At 29.5% G+C, this 21813-nt stretch overlaps 5 protein-coding genes across 5 annotated transcripts; 4 read left to right on the top strand and 1 right to left on the bottom strand.

Annotated features, from left to right (window-relative positions):
- Nucleotides 1-151: 151 nt before the first annotated feature.
- LOC103579980 (peroxisomal multifunctional enzyme type 2) lies at nt 152-4424 on the top strand. The gene is made up of 3 exons (XM_008561562.3): nt 152-505; nt 571-617; nt 2103-4424. The coding sequence occupies exon 3, from the start codon at nt 2116-2118 to the stop codon at nt 3943-3945; it is 1830 nt and encodes a 609-aa protein (XP_008559784.1). The 5' UTR covers nt 152-505; nt 571-617; nt 2103-2115; the 3' UTR covers nt 3946-4424.
- A 173-nt stretch (nt 4425-4597) lies between these two features.
- On the bottom strand, nt 4598-5822 carry LOC103579999 (protein ABHD11-like). The gene has a single exon (XM_053736883.1). The coding sequence runs from the start codon at nt 5660-5662 to the stop codon at nt 4721-4723; it is 942 nt and encodes a 313-aa protein (XP_053592858.1). The 5' UTR covers nt 5663-5822; the 3' UTR covers nt 4598-4720.
- Nucleotides 5823-5907: 85 nt separating this feature from the next.
- Nucleotides 5908-8610, top strand: LOC103579978 (protein dj-1beta). Its single transcript, XM_014439686.2, has 4 exons — nt 5908-6105; nt 7907-8065; nt 8161-8350; nt 8416-8610. Exons 1-4 carry the CDS (start codon nt 5938-5940, stop codon nt 8541-8543), a joined length of 645 nt encoding a protein of 214 aa, XP_014295172.1. The 5' UTR covers nt 5908-5937; the 3' UTR covers nt 8544-8610.
- A 105-nt stretch (nt 8611-8715) lies between these two features.
- On the top strand, nt 8716-10575 carry LOC103579998 (retinoid-inducible serine carboxypeptidase). Its single transcript, XM_014439687.2, has one exon. It carries the CDS (start codon nt 9021-9023, stop codon nt 9516-9518), a length of 498 nt encoding a protein of 165 aa, XP_014295173.1. The 5' UTR covers nt 8716-9020; the 3' UTR covers nt 9519-10575.
- Nucleotides 10576-10895: 320 nt separating this feature from the next.
- LOC103579977 (putative gustatory receptor 28b) lies at nt 10896-13729 on the top strand. Its single transcript, XM_053736882.1, has 4 exons — nt 10896-12460; nt 12540-12608; nt 12677-12766; nt 12846-13729. The coding sequence occupies exons 1-4, from the start codon at nt 11342-11344 to the stop codon at nt 12885-12887; spliced, it is 1320 nt and encodes a 439-aa protein (XP_053592857.1). The 5' UTR covers nt 10896-11341; the 3' UTR covers nt 12888-13729.
- The last annotated feature ends 8084 nt before the right edge of the window (nt 13730-21813 follow it).

Raw genomic sequence — 21813 nt, 5'->3', positions numbered from 1 at the left:
TGCCGTTTTGTTTCATTTTTCTTTTGTGGGGGTGCGCTCCTGTTCCAAATCATTCCTTATATTATTATTGTTATTATATTTTTAAATAATAATAACAAGTGAGTCTGAGTCTTTCCATTTTAACGTGTCGAGTGTCGGGTGTTTAGTGGATGCAGTTTACCAGCGGCAGCGGTCTAAGGTCTTGGTTGCTGTTGATGTTTTATGTTGATAAAAAATTTTAAATCTATCATACGTATATCAGTACGAACAAGTCGCCGTCTAGCGGTTTACAACAACTTAAATAATTATTTAATACAATCTGAGTATAGTTCGAGTTAATATATAGTTAATTATTCATTATCCGATCCGAGATACCAGACGTTAAGTGATTTAAGTATCAAGTCTTGTCAAGTCATTCAATTATCCAACATTTTAAATTCATTTATTATTTATAAACTGTGTGTTTAAACTTTCAACACGGTTTAAAATTTTATGTTATTCGGTTAATTCGTTCTGGGAATAGAAGGTAATTAATTTGTTTTATAATTGCAATTATATTTTGTTATTAATTTTTTTTACTTTTTTTTTTAGAAAGCGATTCATGATCTTTTGAACTTAAAATAAACGGCGGAAAAAAGGTATGAAGTTTTTGTAAGGATATTTGAATATTATTTAGAAAGTTGGAGTAATTTTTTATTTTGATCAGAATAATTTAATTAGATTTTAAAACTTTTTGTTTGGATGATAAAAAGTTAAAGGTTCAGATTAAATGAATTAGATAAATTATTTTATAAGCGAGTATTTAATAGAATCAAAACAATGGTAATTTGTTTGGTTGTAAAGTTACTCCAGTTGAACGCTGGTTTTTTTAGTACTTATTAATTTTCTTATAAATTAATTAGTTGTTAATTTATTTAAATTTTTTTCTTCTGATGACGAGATCGTTTTATTTTTTTTTTTAACTGATAATGATGTCTGTGTATGTTTGTGTGGTTCATCATGAAACCGCAGCATTTGTGATTCTGCCGGTACTATTTTATTTAATTTAAAGTGCGTGGATATATTTATTAATTATTAAAATTATGATAAATCTTTAAATTCAATTCTTTAAAAATTATAAAGCAAAAAATTATTTATTGTTAATATTATTTGGTTGATGTACACAGATAATAGGCCAATGTAATTTTACTTTGTGTCTGGGGTTTGAATTTGTTTTTTGTGTTTTAAAGTTTTCAATGTGTTGGCATACTGATTAACTACTAATTATTTGTTTCAATCAAGAAAACCGCGGTGCAATTGAGCAACAAATTAAAATAAAACTCGTTCATTGGACGAGTTAACAAGTTGTCGGCATTGCTCAACAGATTTATCAACAAATAAAATAATTGTCGGCCCTTGACTAGTTACCTGGAGTGTCTAAGACACCGAGACGTTTTATTTTTAAAATTGCTGAATAAATTTCTTTTTCAATGCTCGATTTTTCAGTACTTTTCATTGAGTCATTGATAAAGCCATTTTACATATTCGTATAATATTTTATCGATTTAAATTGTTTTTGCTGAGAGTTAAAGTTGACGGGTGTTTCACACTCTAATGACATCTGTTACACTTTTGTTGCTGTTAATGCAATTAAAATTGTTTAATTATTGCTTATAAACATATATTTTGTTTAAATAATTATTATCCAAATGCTATTGATTTAAAAATTTGAATTATAAAAATTATTTCAAGTGTTTGATGTTCAAAAATATTTAAAACTATTTTGAATACTTTAGTGCCTGAGAATCAATGCAGATTACAATGCCAAGTACATTAATAAATATTTTTAGTTTCCGATCACTGTTTTTCATTTTTTAGACATTACTCCAAAATTATCAATCAAATTTAATTGTCATAATTGTTAACATATTTGAATTATAATTTTTCAACAGACCACCTGAATAATTTATTTTTTACAATCACTCAATAATCTCAAGTATCTAAAATTACTCAAGATCGAATACTAAAAGATTAATAATTAAATATAAACTGCAAGCTTATTTTTACCATCAATAAATTTAAATTCTACACCTAAATTATAACAATATCAATCAAATTATAATGATAATTTTCAATATTTTCAGGTAAACAAATTCTATGATGTCAAAATTACGCTTTGATGGACGTGTAGTAGTAGTTACCGGAGCTGGTGCAGGTTTAGGAAGAGTTTACGCTCTGCTATTTGCCTCAAAAGGTGCCAAGGTAGTAGTGAACGACCTCGGAAGCAGCAGACACGGTGACGGTGCCAGCCGCGTCGCTGACACCGTAGTGACAGAAATAAAGTCCCAGGGCGGACAGGCAGTAGCAAACTACGACAACGTTCTAGACGGTGACAAAATAATTAAAACAGCAATCGACAGCTTCGGGCGTATCGACGTCCTAGTAAACAACGCCGGTATCCTCCGCGACAAATCATTTGCTCGCATGTCCGACGCTGACTGGGACATAATTCAAAATGTTCACGTAAAAGGAGCGATGCGTGCCACAAAAGCCGCGTGGCCATATTTCAAGCAACAGAAGTACGGTAAAATAATTTTCACATCAAGTAACAGCGGACTTTACGGCAACTTCGGTCAAGCCAATTACAGTTCCGCTAAAATGGCACTAGTCGGACTGGCAAATACTCTAGCCATCGAAGGACAATCCAGTGGAATAAACACAAACGTAATTGTCCCAACAGCTGGATCACGTCTCACAGAAGATATCGTGCCACCAGATTTTTTCCAACAACTAAAGCCCGAGCTGATAGCGCCAGTAGTCGTCTGGCTCTGCCACGAAAATTGCACCGAAAATGGTTCAATTATCGAATCAGCATTAGGGTGGGCTGGTAAATGTCACCTGATACGTTCCAACGGTTGTATTCTTCGTAAATCCATCAATGATTCAGTAACACCTGAAGACGTACGTGACAATTGGGACAAAGTCACTGATATGTCAAATGCGAAGCACTGCGACTCAATTGCCGAGGCTACTGGGGAGTTAATGAGTGTCGTTGAACAATTATCTAATCGTAAAGCTGATGATTCTTCATCATCATCATTTAATCCAAAATATACAATGAAATATAGTTATAATATAAAAGATGTTATTCTCTACGCACTGGGTGTGGGAGCGACCACTAAAAATCCAAGTGATTTTCAGTATCTTTATGAAAATCATGAAAATTTTTCAGTCGTTCCAACTTATTTTGTTATTTTTGGACCTCTTGGTGCTTTGGGTTCTGATATGCTCGGCTCAGCACTTCCTGATATTGGTGATATAAATATAGCGGGAATTTTACATGGCGAACAATATTTAAAAGTGTTGAAAAAAATTCCTACGGAAGCAAATGTCGAAACACGTTTTCGTATACAAGAGACACTTGACAAAGAAAAAATGGCTGTTATGTTAATTGAACATGAGACATATGATGTTGATAGTGGAGATAAATTATCAGTAGGTCAGATGGTTGGAGTCATTAAAGGCGCTGGAGGTTTTGGTGGTCCCAGAAATTCAAAATATGAAATTCCGTTGGTCGACGCACCTAAAAGAAAACCAGACGCTTCAGTAACTCAGCAAACTTGCGTTGATCAGGCGGCTATTTATCGGCTGGGTAGTGATGACATGAACCCGTTGCATATTGATGAAAGTATCGCGGCAATGGGAGGTTTTGAAAAACCAATTCTTCATGGACTTTGTTCACTTGGCTTTGCTACCAGACATATTCTCAGAATGTTTGCTGATAATGACACTGAGCTGTTTGATTCTGTCAAGGCGAGGTTCGTTAAACCTGTGATTCCGGGGCAAACTCTACGCACGGACATGTGGAGAGATTGCAAACGAATTTATTTCCAGACTACTGTTGTTGAAAATAATTCGCCTGTTATCGCGGGAGCTTACATTGATCTGAAGGATGTCAAGTTGGGAACTCAGAGTTCAAAACTTTAAAGAAATCAGTTGGAAAGACAAATTATTTAGATTGTGATGTAGAATTTAATTGGGCGGGATATGGATTTTTATATGAATCTTTTAAGGCCACGGTGTAGGTTTAGAAATTAATCCAGTAAAAAACTGTTACGAAAAGATGACATTTGACATAATGAAACTTTGAGTCATTTTTTAAACTTTTTAAATAATAAATATAAAAATGGCGCAAAAATTAAAATCGCAATGATATAAAAGTTTCCAAGTATTCGAAGGTATTTTAATTAATTACAAGATGATATTCAAGTGTCTGTATGTGCGCATTTGTGATAATATTTAATTTTTATAAGAAGTGCAAAAAGTTTTTAAATTTTAATATTTTCGCGCCATTTTACAATTAGATCGATCTAGAGCTCAATAGTTTTTAAATATATGTTTATTTTTTCTCGTCAAAAATTCAAATATTTCTGAACTTGACTGTAAAATTTCCGTACCTTCTTTTTTTGTTATTACAAGTTCTGAAAAAATTAATTCAAATATTTGAATTAACGAAAGAAAATGTTCAAATAGAAAAATTAAATTAAATTTATTACTAAATAATTCCATCCTCATTTTATTTTAAAAATAAAAATAAATGGGATTATACAAATATATATACAAATTGTTAATAATTTTATACTGTTATATAATTTTTTTACTGTTTAAATAAAAAAATTATTTTAAAATAAATTCTGCCTGTACTTTTAATAAAACTAAACAATTTATTTAATTATTTACAGATTGTAATTGATATTTAAACTCAATTATTAATAAAATCACAAGCAATACGCAGAAACTCCGCAGGTTTTTCCGACTGCACCCAGTGACCAGCACCTTCAATATATTTAATATCAACCTTCGGAAACAGTTTCCTTATTTTATCTTCATCTTCTCGCTTGACATAATCACTGTTCCCGCCAGCAATAAATAAAGTCCTGCCATCAAAGACTTTATTCTTCAAACTAGGAACCAGTTCCGGAAATCTCGCGATATTTTTATCAAAATTATCAGCAATTACATTCAAATTAACTCTCCACTTGTATTCTCCCTGAGTTACTTCCATAATATTGGTAATCAAAAACTGTCTCAGTGATAACGAGTCAATAGTCCCGGCAAGTTTCTGATCAGTTCCTTTCCTAGCTTCAGAAAGTGTTTTGTAATTTTTAAAATCAATTGCCCGCAGCGCGTCAATTATTTTAGTCATTTCGTAAAGACTAGGACTAGTTTTAATTGGTGACATGTCAACTACGATAAGTTTTTCAATGAGCTCTGGATAATTCAATGCCGTCAGCATCATGACAGCACCACCCATACTATGACCGACACAAATTGATTTTTTAAAATTTAAATCGTTTATTAATTTTTTAACGTCACCAGCCATCTCGGGGTAATTCATTTCAGATGAATGCGGAGACTCGCCGTGATTTCGAGCATCGACAGTTATCACTTGTCTTTTTGTCTGCTGGTTAATTGATTTTGCAAGCGAATTCCAGTTGTTCTTTGATCCAAACAGACCGTGCATTATTATTACTGGTGATAATTCACTTGATGATTTAAAAGTATCATATGAAACATATGACAATTTTACAGGATCATTTAAATAATTACTGATATGTAATTGTCTGGTTAATAATTTCTTTGTACATTTAAATATTAATTCATTTTTCATTAATTGTTTTATTTTATTTGTCACTTTAAACATTTTTTTGAATTTTCTTATCACTTTTTAGTTGACCAGTACTTAGATTTTAAATTTAGAGGTTAAATTATTTAACGTTAATTTTAATGGAAAATTTTTTGATAATTATATATATAAATATATGAATTTTTTAGATAAAACTGAATTTTTTTTTAAGAATTGATAAAATTATTTAAATTCAATTCAAACACTGACTATATGTTTGTTGTTTTTGATATCATATGTTATGTCATGTGATATATATTTGTTATATATATATTTTGTGGTGAGTGCGGTTCATGTTCGCGTTAGTTGGTGCGAATTCTAATAAATTAATTTCTGGGATTTGTTTATCAAATAAATTATTTAGAAGAGCGATGGCTAAAAAAAGTGCAATTTTGCTGATGGCTGATGGAGCTGAAGAAATGGAAGCTGTCATCACTGCTGATGTTCTAAGACGTGCTGGGGTAAGTCATTTTTTTTTTTTGATTATGGGTTATGATATTACATAAATTTACATGGTCATGTTTTTAATAATTTTTTTAGTGAAATTTAAAAATTTGCAAGAACAGTTGACTAGGAGATGAAATTTTTAAATATTTAGTTTGAATATTTAGCGAATGAAGAATCTAGACACCGGTTGTGAATGCGAAAATTTGAATTTTCATTACTACGTCGCAGATTTGGTGAAAATTTATATGTTCTTCAGACGCCGGGAGAAGAAAAATTTTATAAAACTCTAGTTCAATTTTTTAAAATTTTTTTTAAAATCTTCAGTTTGCGAAAGAAAATTGTTTTATAAAATTTCATGAAATTTTATGACGCAGTTAAAAAAAATTGTTTTGTAAAATTTCATGAAATTTTATGACGCAGTTAGAAAAAATTGTTTTGTAAAATTTTATTTTTAAATTTTATAAAATTTTATTTTATTATTTTTATTTATTTATTTTCAATTGTAAGATTTTACTTCTTTCGATCATATACAAAATAATTAATACATGTAGATAGATAGATAGATAAATATATTTATTTCATCCTAGAGCCGTAGCTCCCTAAGGATCATCAAAAGAATTTTATAAAGTATATACATGTGTATGTTTTACATATTTTAATAAACAGATTAATTAATTACTTATTGACATTCAAAAAATGATTAAAACAAGCAGTTTTAAATTCCTCAAAAGTTTGCACTGTCGTTAGTTCTGGCGGTAAAAAATTCCGTATATGCATACCATGATTAAAAAACGAGTTTTCATATGTTGATGATCTAGATTTTGGTATTCTTAAGTAGTGTTGCCTAATATCTTCTCTACGTAACGAAACAGGCAAAAACTCTAATTTCGATCTAAATAGTTGGTTAGAGTTCAAACGTATTGAAATGTAGTGAAATAGCTTAAATTTATAATTTGTAATTTACAGTTTATAACTCATAACATTTAACCCATACCAGACTCGACTCAAAACTCAGACTTAACTCAGTCCAACAGACTTTTAACTGTTCCATACCCATAATTATTATTATCTATAGATCATTTGATTCTTCCAAATCGATTAAATAATTAAAGCATCTTTGACGAAATAAATCTAGTGATTTTGATGACGTAATCTCAACTTTAGATTTTATATTTTAATTAAAAAAAAAAAAAAATTTGAAAAATTTTAATTGTCTGCTAACTTCAGGATTGTTTTTAAAAACGATAAATTTAAAACAAAAATATTTAAAAGAATTGCACTTATATTTTTTTAAATTTTATTCGTGTGCATATTTTTAGTTTCTTTTCTAAAGAAAAATTGAAATGTTGAAAAAAAAAGATCAAAAATTTTTAATTGTGGATAAATTATTCGTTTTATGGAGAACCAGTTTAATTTGAATTCCAAAAAAATTTCTTAATTCTAACAAAATTCACTGTAATTTTCAGGGAAGGTAAAGGGATAGTGTTCTATTTGCTAAAATAATTTTTTTTAGTAAAAAAACTATTTTTTGTATCAAGAAATCATATTATTGCAAATTTCCAATAAAATAATTTCTCAGTGCAAGAGCGTCTACTCTTAAAAAAAATAATTTTTTTTTAAACGTAGTAAAAAAAAAATTATTTATTATTTGTTAATTAACTGAACTGTTAAAAAATTTTGTTTTCAAGGACGATTTTTTACAGTGTGCATAGTAATTAAAGAACACACTTAATTTAAAAATAAAAAATTCTACGATTACAGAATTAAATGAAAAATAATATATTTATTTTAATCAATATATTCTTTTATTTATAGATAGAAGTTACAATAGCAAGTATAACAGGAAATGACTGTATTAAATGCAGTCGCGATGTTAAAATTTGCGCAGACGCTCAATTGGATGCCGTAAAAAATAATAATTTTGATGCTGTTATTTTACCTGGTGGTTTGGGAGGTTCAAAAGCTCTTGCAAGTGTAAGTTACTATTATTATTTTTTATTTTTATTTAGTCCTTAGTATTATTTATTGATATAGTTTTAATTATCAAATGAATTTGTTGATATTTTAAGTCAAAAGAAGTTGGAGAATTACTGAAGAAGCAGGAAAATGAAGGGAGAGTTATTGCTGCTATTTGCGCAGCACCAACGGCTTTGAAAGCTCACGGTATTGCACAAGGAAAACAAATTACATCATATCCATCAATGAAAGATCAGTTGACTGATTATTATAAATATTCAGAAGACATTGTCGTGACTGATGGTATGAAAATTTATTTTTTTTGTCTATAATTGATATGATTTTAATTGAAATTATTTTTCAAACAGGAAATATTATTACTAGCAGAGGACCAGCGACTGCGTATGCTTTTGGGCTGGCGATTGTTGAAAAAGTGCTGAATAAAGAAGCGGCTGTTCCGGTTGCTAAGGGAATGCTTTATGAAAATTACAAGTAAATTTTGAATATAGTATTCATATAAACGAAACATGTATGGAAAATAAATGTTTTACACTTGATTTATATTTATGGAAATAGTGTACTGTATTATCGTTATAATACAAAAGTCGCAATAATTTTTCATCATCACAAATTGACTCATGGATGCAAGATTAACTTTTTAGTAATGATTTTTAATATATATATTTTTTGACTCAGGATAAAACACGATTTCATTATCTGGTGCATGCGCTGCACGATTTTCCTTCTAATCTTACAAGTATTTCCATAGCTATTAAAAATTCACAATCATCAATTTTCAGAACTATTTATAAGAAGTTTGTGACTTGTATATGGTTTCACGGATCCTTCGTGAGGCTCCGATAAATTATTTTATGCTTTTTAGTCCGTTTTAATTAATAATAAAATAACAATAGGGAAGCCGAGACACCGTGTATTTTCATTAAAAAACTTCTATCTATTAATGTAAAACCCTATGATGACTGTTCAGAATGCTCACATGTTCTGGTGGCTTTATTACGTAAATCCAACAGTTAAGTCAGAAAATTCAAATGTCTTCGATAAGCCTCTGATTATTTGGTTGCAAGGAGGTCCTGGCGAATCAGGTACTGGCTACAAAAATTTAAATGAATTTGGACCACTTGACACTAATCTCAAACAACGCAATTATACATGGGTCAATGATTACAATGTTTTATTTATTGACAATCCCGTGAACGTTGGTTTCAGTTATGTCGATAACGACTCAGCGATGGCACCAAACATGAAGCAAGTAGTTCACGATCTTGTAGCATTAATGAAAGGATTTCTTAAAACAATTCCTTCATTTATGAATGTTCCTACTTACATCGTAGGCGAATCTTTCGGAGGGAATATGGCTGTTGAATTCGCTTTTCGTTGGTTTAAAGTATTAATCATATTACTATTTTTCCATGTAATAATATTGTCATTACCAAACTTATTTTATTTTTAATATAAGGCTCAACAAAATAGAACTATTAAAAGTAAATTAAAAGGAATAGCTCTAGATGACTTACCAATATGTATTAAAGAAATAGTTAAATCTACACCTACATATTTATTAAATATGGTAAAAAATTTTAATATTTTTATTATTATTTTATAAATAGTAATAGTGTATTGTGTGACAAAGGATGAAACAACAATGTAAGTGACCTAGCGGATCTGAATTACGGTAAATTACGGCAATACTACGGTACTATATGGCAAAAGTGCGGCACTTTACCGTAAAAGGCTGTACTTTACGGTAAATATCGTATTGCACGATAATCTCTAGTAAGTATTCTAAATATCGTAAGTTACGATGCTTTACTAAATTTTCAGTAAATTACAGTATTCTGCGGTAAAATACGGTAATTTACCATGATTTGAATCCACTAGGGTGCAGGTCAGAATGAAGTTGCCTGCTTGAGATAAAGGCGAAGGCTAACATCACCCGTGCCTGAATTTATGTTTCATTTTGTGTCACTTTCTATATTTTTCATAGAAACTTTGAGCTTCAATGCTTTAGGCCACTCGAAACATGTTAATTTCAAGTTAATGATGTAAGAAGCTGTTAACGTATGTTTAAATTATAAATTGCACACCTCGAATGCGAAGCAGAGAGGTAGTGCTTGATCGTCGCCAAACTTAAACACCGGGTTGTTGTCAACTTTAAATCATTTCCATAAATTTTATACGGCACTTAAATAAGAAAAAAATGAGCTAATGTCAAGAGGACATTCTAATAAACAATGTCAATATTATTCAGTCTTCCTGTTTAGTATAAGGTAAAAGCACCAATTATTGACACCCTATCTCATTTAAAGACGTATTTAATTACTTACTATATTCATAATAATCGTATACATTTTTAAACAATCTTTATAATTAAAAAAATGAAAAAAAAAATCAATTTCAATGAAAAATATCAAATATTTATTAATAAAAAAAATTAGATTTATTCGTGTCTATCAAAACAGCTCGTGAGCGTCAATTTTCTTAACTATTCCGGTTAGAAAATCAGTCTTTTAAAACGATGATTTTTAATTAATTTTTCCATATAATTACATCAACTTTTTTTTTATAAAGAAATAAAATATGAAGAATTAACAATATATATTTACAGTAAATTTCATGATTTTTAATTTTAAAATAGTGAATGTCAACAATTAGTACACAAATATTGAAATTGTATCTCATATTGTATTCCTATTTAAATTCATACTTTCCTATGTTGATCGCCATAGATCTTTATAGAAATTCATAGTTTTCAAATGGATTTTTATATGGATTCTCATCTTATCCTACATGGATTTTTTTGATAGGATATTTTTGTAGAAAAATTTTTCATAACCCAATTTATTTATTTTTTATAGCCAATAAATAAGCGAGACTTTTTTTTCATAATTAAATAAAGATTTCCGGATCTATAAAAAAAAGTGCTAATTTATATTTTTTTCAATTAATTATTTATTGATGTTCAGGCACAGACCGAATAGAAAAATTTTCATAGACAAATGATCGTTATTACTTCTTCCATTTTGGATTTTTCGAGCAGACCTGAGTAGATTTACTGATACAGAACTAAAATTCGAAAAAACTAGATCTGCATCGATCTTATCAAATCTCGTCAGATCTAAATTATTTTTCCCATGAATAAAATTTTTTTTCTTCCGGCGTTAAACATTTTCCGATTATCAACCCTCACATATTAATTATTCACTCTCTAAGTTCTTATTATACCGTAAAATATGAACAAATAATTAAATAACGTTAGATAAAAAGCTCTGATAAATGTATGACAGGAATGAATTGTTAATAATGTGTCCATTAAATATACTCGACAGTTTTTCACCCAAATGTTACGCTCGAATGACAGTTCATTTCTCGCCCACGCTTCGTGATATTGAATGTACTAAAAAAAAAAAAAAAAAAAAAATGATTTTATCGTGTGATTATTCCAAGTCTATTTTTTTCTCACTCAGAGTATTAATATCTTTATTTAAAATTCACGGATTCGCGCCATTTTCTACAACTTTTCATGGGAATAATAACAATGAAGACGTGAAAAATAAATTGAATGTTAATTTTTCATACTCATTAATCGGATCTATTTATAATTCAATAGTCGCCCTAATTATTTTATGTGAATTAATATGTAATTATATTTTCTGGCCACTCGATGACAATTTCACACCTCAACACATCTATAACGTTTTCCAAAAAATAGGTCTAATTACAATAATATTAATGTATTCATTGAAACAAAAGTCATTAATAAAAATAATAAATAAATTATCGGCTGTTAATTGTGACTTTAATTCAAGTGACAGATTAAAATTAATATTGCGATATGGAATATATTTCAAAATAATGACAGTAATATTTTATTTAACAATTTCATTAATTGTTTTCATCAGCTATATCGTTAATGATTTTTCAAATTTAAAAGTTAACACGTTCATTAAATACTTCATTATATTCATCGTCGGCTGCTTTATAACACAGTATTCATTACTGCTACTTTTCATTTACAAAAAATTATGTGTTTTAAATCAATCATTTTTACTACTGTTTTATAATGCTGACAATATTTCAGCGAGCAGCCGAAATATTTCGGAAAGAAGTAATAATTTTTTTGGTGATGATATTCTGGATAAATTCCATTCCATTCATAAATCATATCAAACTATTTGCGGTATATTAAATAACGTCGCAGAATTTTATTCGCTTCCAATGTTAATAGCGATTGGAATTATTGGACCGAATTTGATTGTTTATATTAATACTGTGATTATTTGTAATGGACAATGCGATAAAATTAAATTAAAAGTATTTTATAATCTACTGTTAATATTTTTGTCATTTCCGATTGTTAATTTAACTGTTTTAGCAACTAAAATAAATGAAGAAGTTTGTATATTTATTTATTTATTTATTTACTTAATAAAATTTCATTTATTTGCAATAATTATTGTCACTTGTATTATAGATCAAGAGTACTAGTAATATATTGTATAAAATAATTACTGTTGTACAGAGTGGAGAATTGAGTAATGAAGTAATTAATTTTAATTGTTTATCGATAAGGTTTTTAATATTTTTATTAATTGATTTAATTAATTTTAGCTTGAACTATTTTCTATTGAACTTCTTCAACGGGACATTAATTTTACGGCCTGTGGATTTTTTAAACTAGACAATTATTTGATAACTTATGTAAGAAAATTTTGAATAATTATTTTTACTATTATTGTTGGTATTTTTTCATTCTTACTATTTTTTTTTTTTTTTATAGATTATTGGTACAGGGCTTATTTATATGATGATCCAAGTATGAAGACAATATATATACATATATTAACATTGAGTATTAATTTGCATACAACGATCTTATTGAAATCATGCGCTAACCTGGTCACCAGTGTTCTAGTTGTCTACGTCTTTATATGACTGAATTTTGTTGCAGACACTAGTAAAATATTTTAAATCGCAAGTCTTGCGCAGGACTTACAAAAAAAACTGTGTTATGTATCTAAAGAACTGTGCAAGCTAATACGTGGCTTGTTGATAAAATTACTTACGCATTTCTTGAGCAAAACTTGCGCCAGAAATTTCTTACAGATACTCACGCATGGCTTGCGCCAGATTTTCTCAAGAAGCGCTAAGTACATATCGTAGGCCAAAAGAAGGGGTAAAGTGACAGAGATAGTTATGTAGCGTTACTTGAGCAAATCTGGCGTAAGTCATGCGTGAGTTTATCTTTAAGAAATTTCTGGCGCAAGTTTTGCTCAAGAAATGCGTAAGTGATTTTATCAACGAGCCATGTGTAAGATATCTGCAATATTCTATCGTACAATATCATGTGCAAGTCATACTAAAATCTTTACTTTAAATCTTGTATTAATATCTTGTGACAGATTTATAGGCATATAAAGACGTAGACACGCAGAAATTTCCGCAAGACACTTTCACAAAATTAACGCAAGACTGCTACAAGATTGTCTTTCATGTCATCTTGTGCAAATCCATATATTAGTATCTATCAAAGGATTTTTGTGATCATTCTTGACCAGTGGCTTGTGATGGAAATTATTACATGGGTTTATAAACAAAATGACAGTATTGAGTATATTTATATATATTTAAATAAACTGTTGTAAACAGTTATATTTTGTAATTTAATATAAGAAAATAAATAAGTATATGTTTTAATAAGATCTATTGATTTGATATTACATCCACATGTTCATAAATTAAATTTGATAAAAATTATTTAATATAAGTCTGTAGAAGTATGGCTTCAATTAAGATCGGAAGTAATAAATAGAAATATATATATATTTTTTAATTTACAATTAGAAAATTTATTGTGACCATGATATTTATTTGACAAAATTACGTAAGTAATTGAATAATAAATTAATTTCTATTGTAACAAATTACTGATTATTCGGAAAATCAAATCATTTCTTTTCATTCTGCCGTCGATAAATATTGATAGAAAAACAGTAAATTAATGTTCCTGTAAGAATCTGAACAAAAAATTTGGTTAATTCATACCTAACCTTTTATGCATTTAAATATTTATTTATAGATAATTTACAATAATGATATACCAAATTCAAGAGACTGTGATCGATTTTAAAAAATCCACATGCTGTTATATTAAAATTCCTGTGCAACAGTTCAATAGAAAATTTTTCCAGCTGTAAAAAAAAAAAAAATAATATTAATAATAATCATGAAGTCGTAAAGAATAGTTCAAATAAACTATTTAATTGCAGTATAAAACATGATTTCAAATTAATGTAACAGCAGCTCTAGCCTTCGACTTCGCCCTAGTAGCATTATCTTAATATGTACCTTCAAGAAGATTCTTTAGCAAGTTTTTTTACGAAAGTTTTAAACAAGACTTACATAAGAAATAACGAACAAGTATTTTTTACAAAGATTTCATCAAGTTTTACTACAGATTTTTTTTAATGACTTATGGAAATCTGTATATGCAGTCTGCAGAAATTCTCAAGCAAGAGTTGTTGCAGAAATGTTTAAACCATCAGATATTTTTTCTCAGAATCGTTCAAAATTGATATACAGTACCTACGGCTCACAAAGAAACTGTAGAAATCTGCAGGGATCTTGAGCAATTCTGCAACAAGTCTGACTCTATGCGTCTTACTTAAATTTCTTGACCAACTATTGCAACAGATTTACTTAAGATATGAAGAAATCTTGTCACAGACGTTCCTAAGACTGAAAATCTAGACTTGTGTAAGATTGAACATGCAGACTGGTATATCGATTTTGCCAAAAATACTACTGGGTATTCCCTATGCTAAATTTCGAAACGTAAAGCCATGAAACATTTTTTCACCGTATCTGTACCGAAAGTTCAAATTTTCGCCCTGTTTAAGAGAAAGAAGGTTATTCTCTTCTCTTTTGAAAAAACAAATGATAAAAATTAGGACATGCGCCATTGTTTCCACAAAAAAGGCAGAAAAGAGACTTTCTTAACCAGGTATTGAAACAGAATTACTTAAGAGATCATAAAAAAATCCTGCTTCAGATTTCCCTAAGAATAGTACTAGGAGTTTACCTCATTTTCATCTTTAATCGTTTTGTTTCATTCCTTGTCACACAATATACTATTATCAAAAATTTAATATTAATTACCTCGTCTTTTAATAATTCGCGATTTGAAGGAACAGCCATAATTTTACTAACATTATCCCTTGTACGTTTCATCTAAAACACACAAAAAATTCAAATTAAGTCACTTCTAATTAATTAAAAAAAAAAAAGTACAAACCTCAGTAATGACTTTGGTAACAAAAAATGTAAGAGTAAAAATCGGTAGTAATGAAAAAATGATCCACAAACTAGTATCGAAATAACTATTTATTGTTACAAATATATCATTATTAATTTCAATTGCAATTAATACTCTTATAGAATAAACTAAAATTGGAGAAAATGACAGAACAGCAAAAAAAATCGGTACTGAATAGAATTTCGTAACATCGCAATTAACTTCATATAGTAATCTATGCGCTTGCCTCAAAAATAATAATTTTCGTGTCGTAACCTCATTGCGAAAACAATTTGTGCCAAAAATAAAGTCAAGGCTACTTTGATTATTGACCAGACTCAAAAGTGAATGATTTAAAATTTTGAATCTTTGGTACAGATGGATCATTATGAATGCGTATTGAAAAACAAAAGTTCCCGTCAGAAACAATGTACTTATTGTGAAATATAAATCGACTGTATTGTCTGTATTGAATATGATATTAGAAATAATGATAACAATAAAATTAATATTGAAAAATGTTGTCAGACAAACACAATAATTTTTAACACAAGTTATTTTAAGTGAATAATCCCACGATTTTTCCGTTAGTTCACTTTCTAAGGACGTTAAGTTTGTAATTATTTTAGCTATTAGCCGCTGATTGAAACAGTAATTGAAGTAAATAATCATCAAGTTAAAATTATTTATCAGATGGTAATCGTGCCAATAAGATTGCTCGGTCTGCTGATGCAAAAAGTTGTAGATTATTTTGAAAAAAAGACAGAGTGATAATATAAAATCGTAAGCTGCTTCTTCAAATGAATATGTATAGTTGATGTCAAATTGCTGGCTTGGTTTATCTGTTTGTGTTGATGGAGTCACATGTATGTCGAAAGGTGCGAGTCCTAATATTTTATAGTACTTTAATATAAATCTATATAATTGTAATCTACATTTTAATATTTTACACCAAAAATTCATTTTATATTTGAATATATTATTACAGTGAAAATTTTAGTAAGACTGGAATTATTTTAATGTTAAGTGAAAATTAAATACTGAAGTAAAAAGTAAATATTCTGTTGAAAGTAAATAAAGTTGATAAGTTTTTTATGCTTATTTACCCATTCAAAGTAAATATCATTGATTTTTTGTAGTATTGAGAATTATTTATGAGTAAAAATGATTGAGAGGGTGAATAAGGAGATATTTTATATATTTTTTATGTGTAAATATGGAAAAGGGGCAAAATTGGTCGTAGACTTAAATATTTTATGGTGGCAAATATATGAGGGAGTGGGTCATAAATGCGCACTCTCAAAATTTTGTGAAAAAAATTAATTTATTTGCCGCAAAATTTTTTGTGATTTGGAATTAATTATATTATTATATTATTCTTTACAAGTACAATTTTATTAGTCTTTTACAGTGTTATAATTCCTACCTGCATATAGACGTTTTACAGAGTGCCGGGTCCCGGATTCGAACGCTAGACCTTCTCTTCGCAGCTACACTGTAAAAAATTTTCGTGTAAAAATGGCCCCCGACAACTTTACACAGCTGCGTATAGTATGAAATAACGTTGTAAGCAATTCTTGGTGTAAATTATCCATCCATATGATTTTAAACGGTGTAATCTATTTTTTTTACACCATTTCGCGTTACTCATTATTATTTTTATTGATGAGCAACAAATGATATTGAAAATTTTTAACTATTTAATCAATAACTACATTAATTTTATTTCGATATATTAAATAATATTCTAAACATTTCAATATTTTTGATTATTTAAGATTAGATCAAAAGATAGATAGATAGATCATTTTATTTATGCCAAAGCCAATTAGCCAAATAGCAAGTGAAATATACATGTTATTTAACAACTTAAGTACACGGAGAGAAAATTATGGTAACTGTTCCTAGTACGTTTATGAAATATTCTCCCATACCGTTATGGTAATGATTACTTGGGATTATGGGATATAGACCCATACTTTCTGGGAAAAGTTCCTATAAGTATGGGAACAATTCCTATCATTATGGTTACAGTTCCCATATCGTAACCAATCCTATAACCACATTATAATGGTTCCTAAGTGTATATGGGAATAAGCCCTATATATTATGGTAACTATTCCTATAATATTATGGTAAACATAACCATCATATTATGGTAACCATTATCATAGTTACATGGTAACGATTACCATGATTCCATAGGAACTATTCCGATACCATATGGGAATTATACCCATAATTATAGGAATGATTACCATAATATATATGGGTGCCGTTCAAATAATCAATATTTCAAAAAAACCGTTTACCATGCAGTATGGGAACCATTCCCATAATATATTGTAACTGTTACCATAATTTTCTCTCCGTGTATGTACTAAGCTTTCAGTAATTATTATAAAATTTAAAGCGATCATAAAACACCCCCAGCGCTTTCGCATCTGTGAATATTAAATTGGTTTAACTAATAAGATTGTCACTCTTATATCGATTGTAGTCAACGTGAATGTCCTGGATGTGACGTTTCAGACCAGACAATCGAGAGAATTCCTTTGGACAAACAATACATTCGTATAATTTTTCGCCGGTATGTGTGCACATAAGCTGTCTTAAACAATCCTTTATAGTGTATACTTCTTGACAGATATCACATTTGTACAAGTTTGTGTAGTTGTGAAGAAACAAGTGACAATTCAGTGCAAACAGAAGTTTAAAACTTGCTCGACAAATCTCACACTCATACGTTTTTTTCTTGTAATGGCGCGTATACATGTGAAATGTTAGACTATTCTCTTGATTAAACTTTTTTTCACAGATATTACATTCATACATTTTTTTATCAGAAGAAATACACTTCTGACTTTTTACCGCCAACTGTAGCTTCAAACTTGTTTGGCCGATGTTATAAGAAGGAACACACAGCTTGTGCTTCATCATATTCTGCTTTGTAGTAAATTTTTCTTGACAAATATTACACTCGTACGGTTTATCGTCTGTATGAATACGCATGTGGGTTTTCAAATGATATGATTCGAAAAATTTTTTTTCACAGATATTACATTTGTATTGTTTTCCGATGGTATGATAACGTATGTGACTATTTAGATTAACCTTCTTGATAAATATTTTCTGACAAATATCACATTTATATGATCTTTTACCGGAGTGAATATACATGTGATTTTTCAGTACAGATAGATTCTTACAACTTGCGTGACAAAAGCTGCACTCATGCGATTTTTCTACAGTATGATGAGTAAGTATATGCCATGGTAAATATGTTTTACGCAGGGTTTCATAGTTATGAATACTCACGTGATACTTCAGATGCTCTTTCCTGGTGAATTTCTTATTACAAATGTCACACTCATATGAGATTTTGCGAGTGTGAATACGCATGTGGAACTTCATATTACTCGCTGTAATGAATTTGTTTCGACAAATATGACACTCATGCATATTTTCGCCGGTATGAATTTTCATGTGAATTTTTAAATAGTTTTTGGTAAGCTGTCGTTTACAAATTTCACACTCGTAGATATTTTCACCGGTATAAATACCCATTTGTCTTTTCACATTATTTTTTCTAGTGAATTCCTTTTTACAAATTTCACACTTGTAAATACTTTCACCGGTATGAATACCCATGTGACTTTTCAGATTATCTTTTCTAGTGAATTTCTTTTTACAAATTTCACACTCATACAATTTCTTGCCAGTATGAATGCTCATGTGAAATTTCAAATAATTTATAGTAAATTTTTTCTCGCAAATTTCATAGTCAGCCAGATTATGAACAGCATGAATATTTATGTGTTTCTTCAGACAACTTTTTGTAGTAAATTTTTTTTACTAATTTCACACTCATATGCAGCAACATCAGTGTGAATTTGAACCTGTTTCTTTAAATTAGTTGCTTTATTGAGTTTTCTTTGACAAATATTTGGAGTTTTGTCTTGCAAATATTTATCCATTATTAGCATTTCTGAAACATGGAATCAGAATGAAAATTAAGAATTTCATAAAGCAAAAGCTCTTAAGTACTCACTTTTTCTCTTTTTGGATTCTACTTTCGATGGATCTATCTGCTGCATTATGATTGATACTGTTGATTAATGGAATTTTTCGAAAATGCGGACCTTTAGTAGGAGCAATACTATACTTCTCTGATAATTAATTACGACTCTACAGAAGTTAATCAGAAAAATATTAATTGAAATATTTTGTCATTTCAAAATTACCGCAATGAATTTTGTTTGAATTGACCTGTTTTACAGATAATTGCAGTGTTGTTCAGTTTTAGTTTTCCGCTTGAAATTATTGGGTACGCATTTTTGCTTAAAAAGTCTTATAAAATCCAACGAATTCTTATAAAGCTTTTATCAAGATATATGAATTGTATATGAGAAGTGCTATGAAGCTTAAACATTTAGCTACCACGAATCAATTCTTTAAATCGTGGATCACTTTCTCAAGAAATTGTAACCGAAGTTACTATATTGCCGATAGTAATAGTTACCATCTAGATCATAATATATCTTATATCTAAAAAATTTTTAATTTTACCTTCTAAGATAGTAATGGTTATCATCACGGATAGGAATGGTTATGAACACCATGAGCACTTTATCAAGGGGTGGTTCGCAGCATTGAGGTGGGTATGTACATTAATACTGTCGACGCGACATGCATTGCACATCGAGATATACAGTCGAGTCTCGTTATAAACCCGCATAAAGGGGTGTAGGGGAATATAATTCTAAGAATTTGTGTACCCCCACTCTGTCAGTGCAGGCGACAGTCGTGAGTTGAACTTCCCCTACTTTTTTAGCGTGTGAGTGTGTACGTGATTGTTTCCAGTATCTCGTTATGAGTCCGTTTGACTTGAGTGTTATGTTTCTTATAGTAATACAGCTATACAGTGTCTTGCTTATAAACAAATAATAGGACTAATATGATAAATAAACTCTTAATTTCTTTTCATGAATATACGGTCTCATATCGAGACTCTGAAATTAATTTTTTTTTCACGTTGTGGAGGGGGAAGGTCTTCCGTGGAAATCCTGGTTCACGGACTTATAACGAGCGGACTCATAACGAGACTCGACTGTACTCTTGAAGATTAATCGTTTCATGTAAATTTACTAGCTATGCTAGTTGAACTAACTATGTATATATTAATCGAAAAAATTAAGGGAATAAGAAAATTTTTAAAGTTTGTAGCTTTTATAAGGTTGTATCTGTGAAAAATAGTCGTATCGAAAAAAGAAAGCATTTTAAAACTAGAAATCTCTAGTTTGAACATCTTCTCACAGAAATTTTTTTTCGAGCCACGATTAACCCTTAATTATAATAAATTGCTTGAGACAAAAAAGTTTCTTAATTTTTTAGTTTTTTTTTTTTTTCGAATCTACTGGCTCGGAAAAATTCTTTTCAGGTATTCAACGCAAATCTCAGTTATTAAATTTATCTGGTTATAATTTGCTGCCTTTTTTAGAGCCCATCGACCCTAAAGACGAAATCAAAAAATTTAAGAAATTTTTGTGATTAACTATTTCTCATGATTGCGCGATAACCATGGTTCAAACAAAAACTTCTATCAGCTACGACTATTTTCCACAAAGATATACAGCCTACCGAAAAACACTAAAAATTTATAAAATTTTTCTGTTCCTTTAATATCTGCGTATGTTTTTTTGTTTTTCATTAATTTTATAAATTTTTTTTGGTTTTATTAAAAATCTGAGAGATCTTAACCGTTAAGCCATGCAGAGGGTCTCTAGGTGTTAAAAATGGGTAGAAATCGTTATTTCGGCCATTAAAATCGACGTAGAAAAATAAATTATTGCTCTAAAAGGTTAAAAATTAGTTTGAAAGTAGATCTCGGCCTCCTGCATCGAAATCAAGCGGAGTATGAACTAAGATTCCATAATAAAGACATGCAAAGGGTCCCTGGGTGGTAAAAAATGGCTAAAAATCGCGATTCCGGCCACTGAATTCGACTTACAAAATCTAATTATGGATCTATTGGACTAAAAATTGGTTTGGAAGTAGATTTCGATCTTCCGAGTCGAAATCAAGCGGAGTATGAACTAGGAATCCTTAAGACAGCCATGCAGAGTGTCTTTAGTCGGTAAAAATGTGTAGGAATCGTGATTTCGGCCACTAAAATGAACGTGGAAAACCTAATTATTGCTCTAGATGGCTAAAATTTGGTTTGGAGGTAGATTTTGATCCCCTGCATCGAAATCAACCGGAGTATGAACTAAGAATCCTTTTTTGAAGCCTTTCCTTAATTGCAAAGATTGTTTAAAAATGTATACGATTATTATTAATATAGTAGGTAATCAAATATGTCTTAAAATAAGATAGGGTGTCTATAATTGGACTCCTGTCAATAATTGTTTTTTTTTTACCTCAGTTTAGTTTTATCCAATTGCGATTCAGATCA

This window comes from Microplitis demolitor, chromosome 2 (assembly GCF_026212275.2).
Source record: "Microplitis demolitor isolate Queensland-Clemson2020A chromosome 2, iyMicDemo2.1a, whole genome shotgun sequence".
Taxonomy (NCBI): domain Eukaryota; kingdom Metazoa; phylum Arthropoda; class Insecta; order Hymenoptera; family Braconidae; genus Microplitis; species Microplitis demolitor.
The sequence above is the reverse complement of the archived record's forward strand: the minus strand, read 5'-3'. Positions and strand labels throughout refer to the sequence as shown.

Excerpts from the sequence above, each read along its gene's own strand:
- LOC103579980 (XM_008561562.3), top strand. The coding sequence starts at position 2,116 with ATGATGTCAAAATTACGCTTTGATGGACGTGTAGTAGTAGTTACCGGA.
- LOC103579999 (XM_053736883.1), bottom strand. The coding sequence starts at position 5,662 with ATGTTTAAAGTGACAAATAAAATAAAACAATTAATGAAAAATGAATTA.
- LOC103579978 (XM_014439686.2), top strand. The coding sequence starts at position 5,938 with ATGTTCGCGTTAGTTGGTGCGAATTCTAATAAATTAATTTCTGGGATT. Across the intron at positions 6,106-7,906 it reads ATGTTCTAAGACGTGCTGGG|ATAGAAGTTACAATAGCAAG; the intron begins GTAAGTCATTTT and ends TTTTATTTATAG. Across the intron at positions 8,066-8,160 it reads GTTCAAAAGCTCTTGCAAGT|TCAAAAGAAGTTGGAGAATT; the intron begins GTAAGTTACTAT and ends TGATATTTTAAG.
- LOC103579998 (XM_014439687.2), top strand. The coding sequence starts at position 9,021 with ATGATGACTGTTCAGAATGCTCACATGTTCTGGTGGCTTTATTACGTA.
- LOC103579977 (XM_053736882.1), top strand. The coding sequence starts at position 11,342 with ATGTATGACAGGAATGAATTGTTAATAATGTGTCCATTAAATATACTC. Across the intron at positions 12,461-12,539 it reads CAACTAAAATAAATGAAGAA|ATCAAGAGTACTAGTAATAT; the intron begins GTTTGTATATTT and ends CTTGTATTATAG. Across the intron at positions 12,767-12,845 it reads ACAATTATTTGATAACTTAT|ATTATTGGTACAGGGCTTAT; the intron begins GTAAGAAAATTT and ends TTTTTTTTATAG.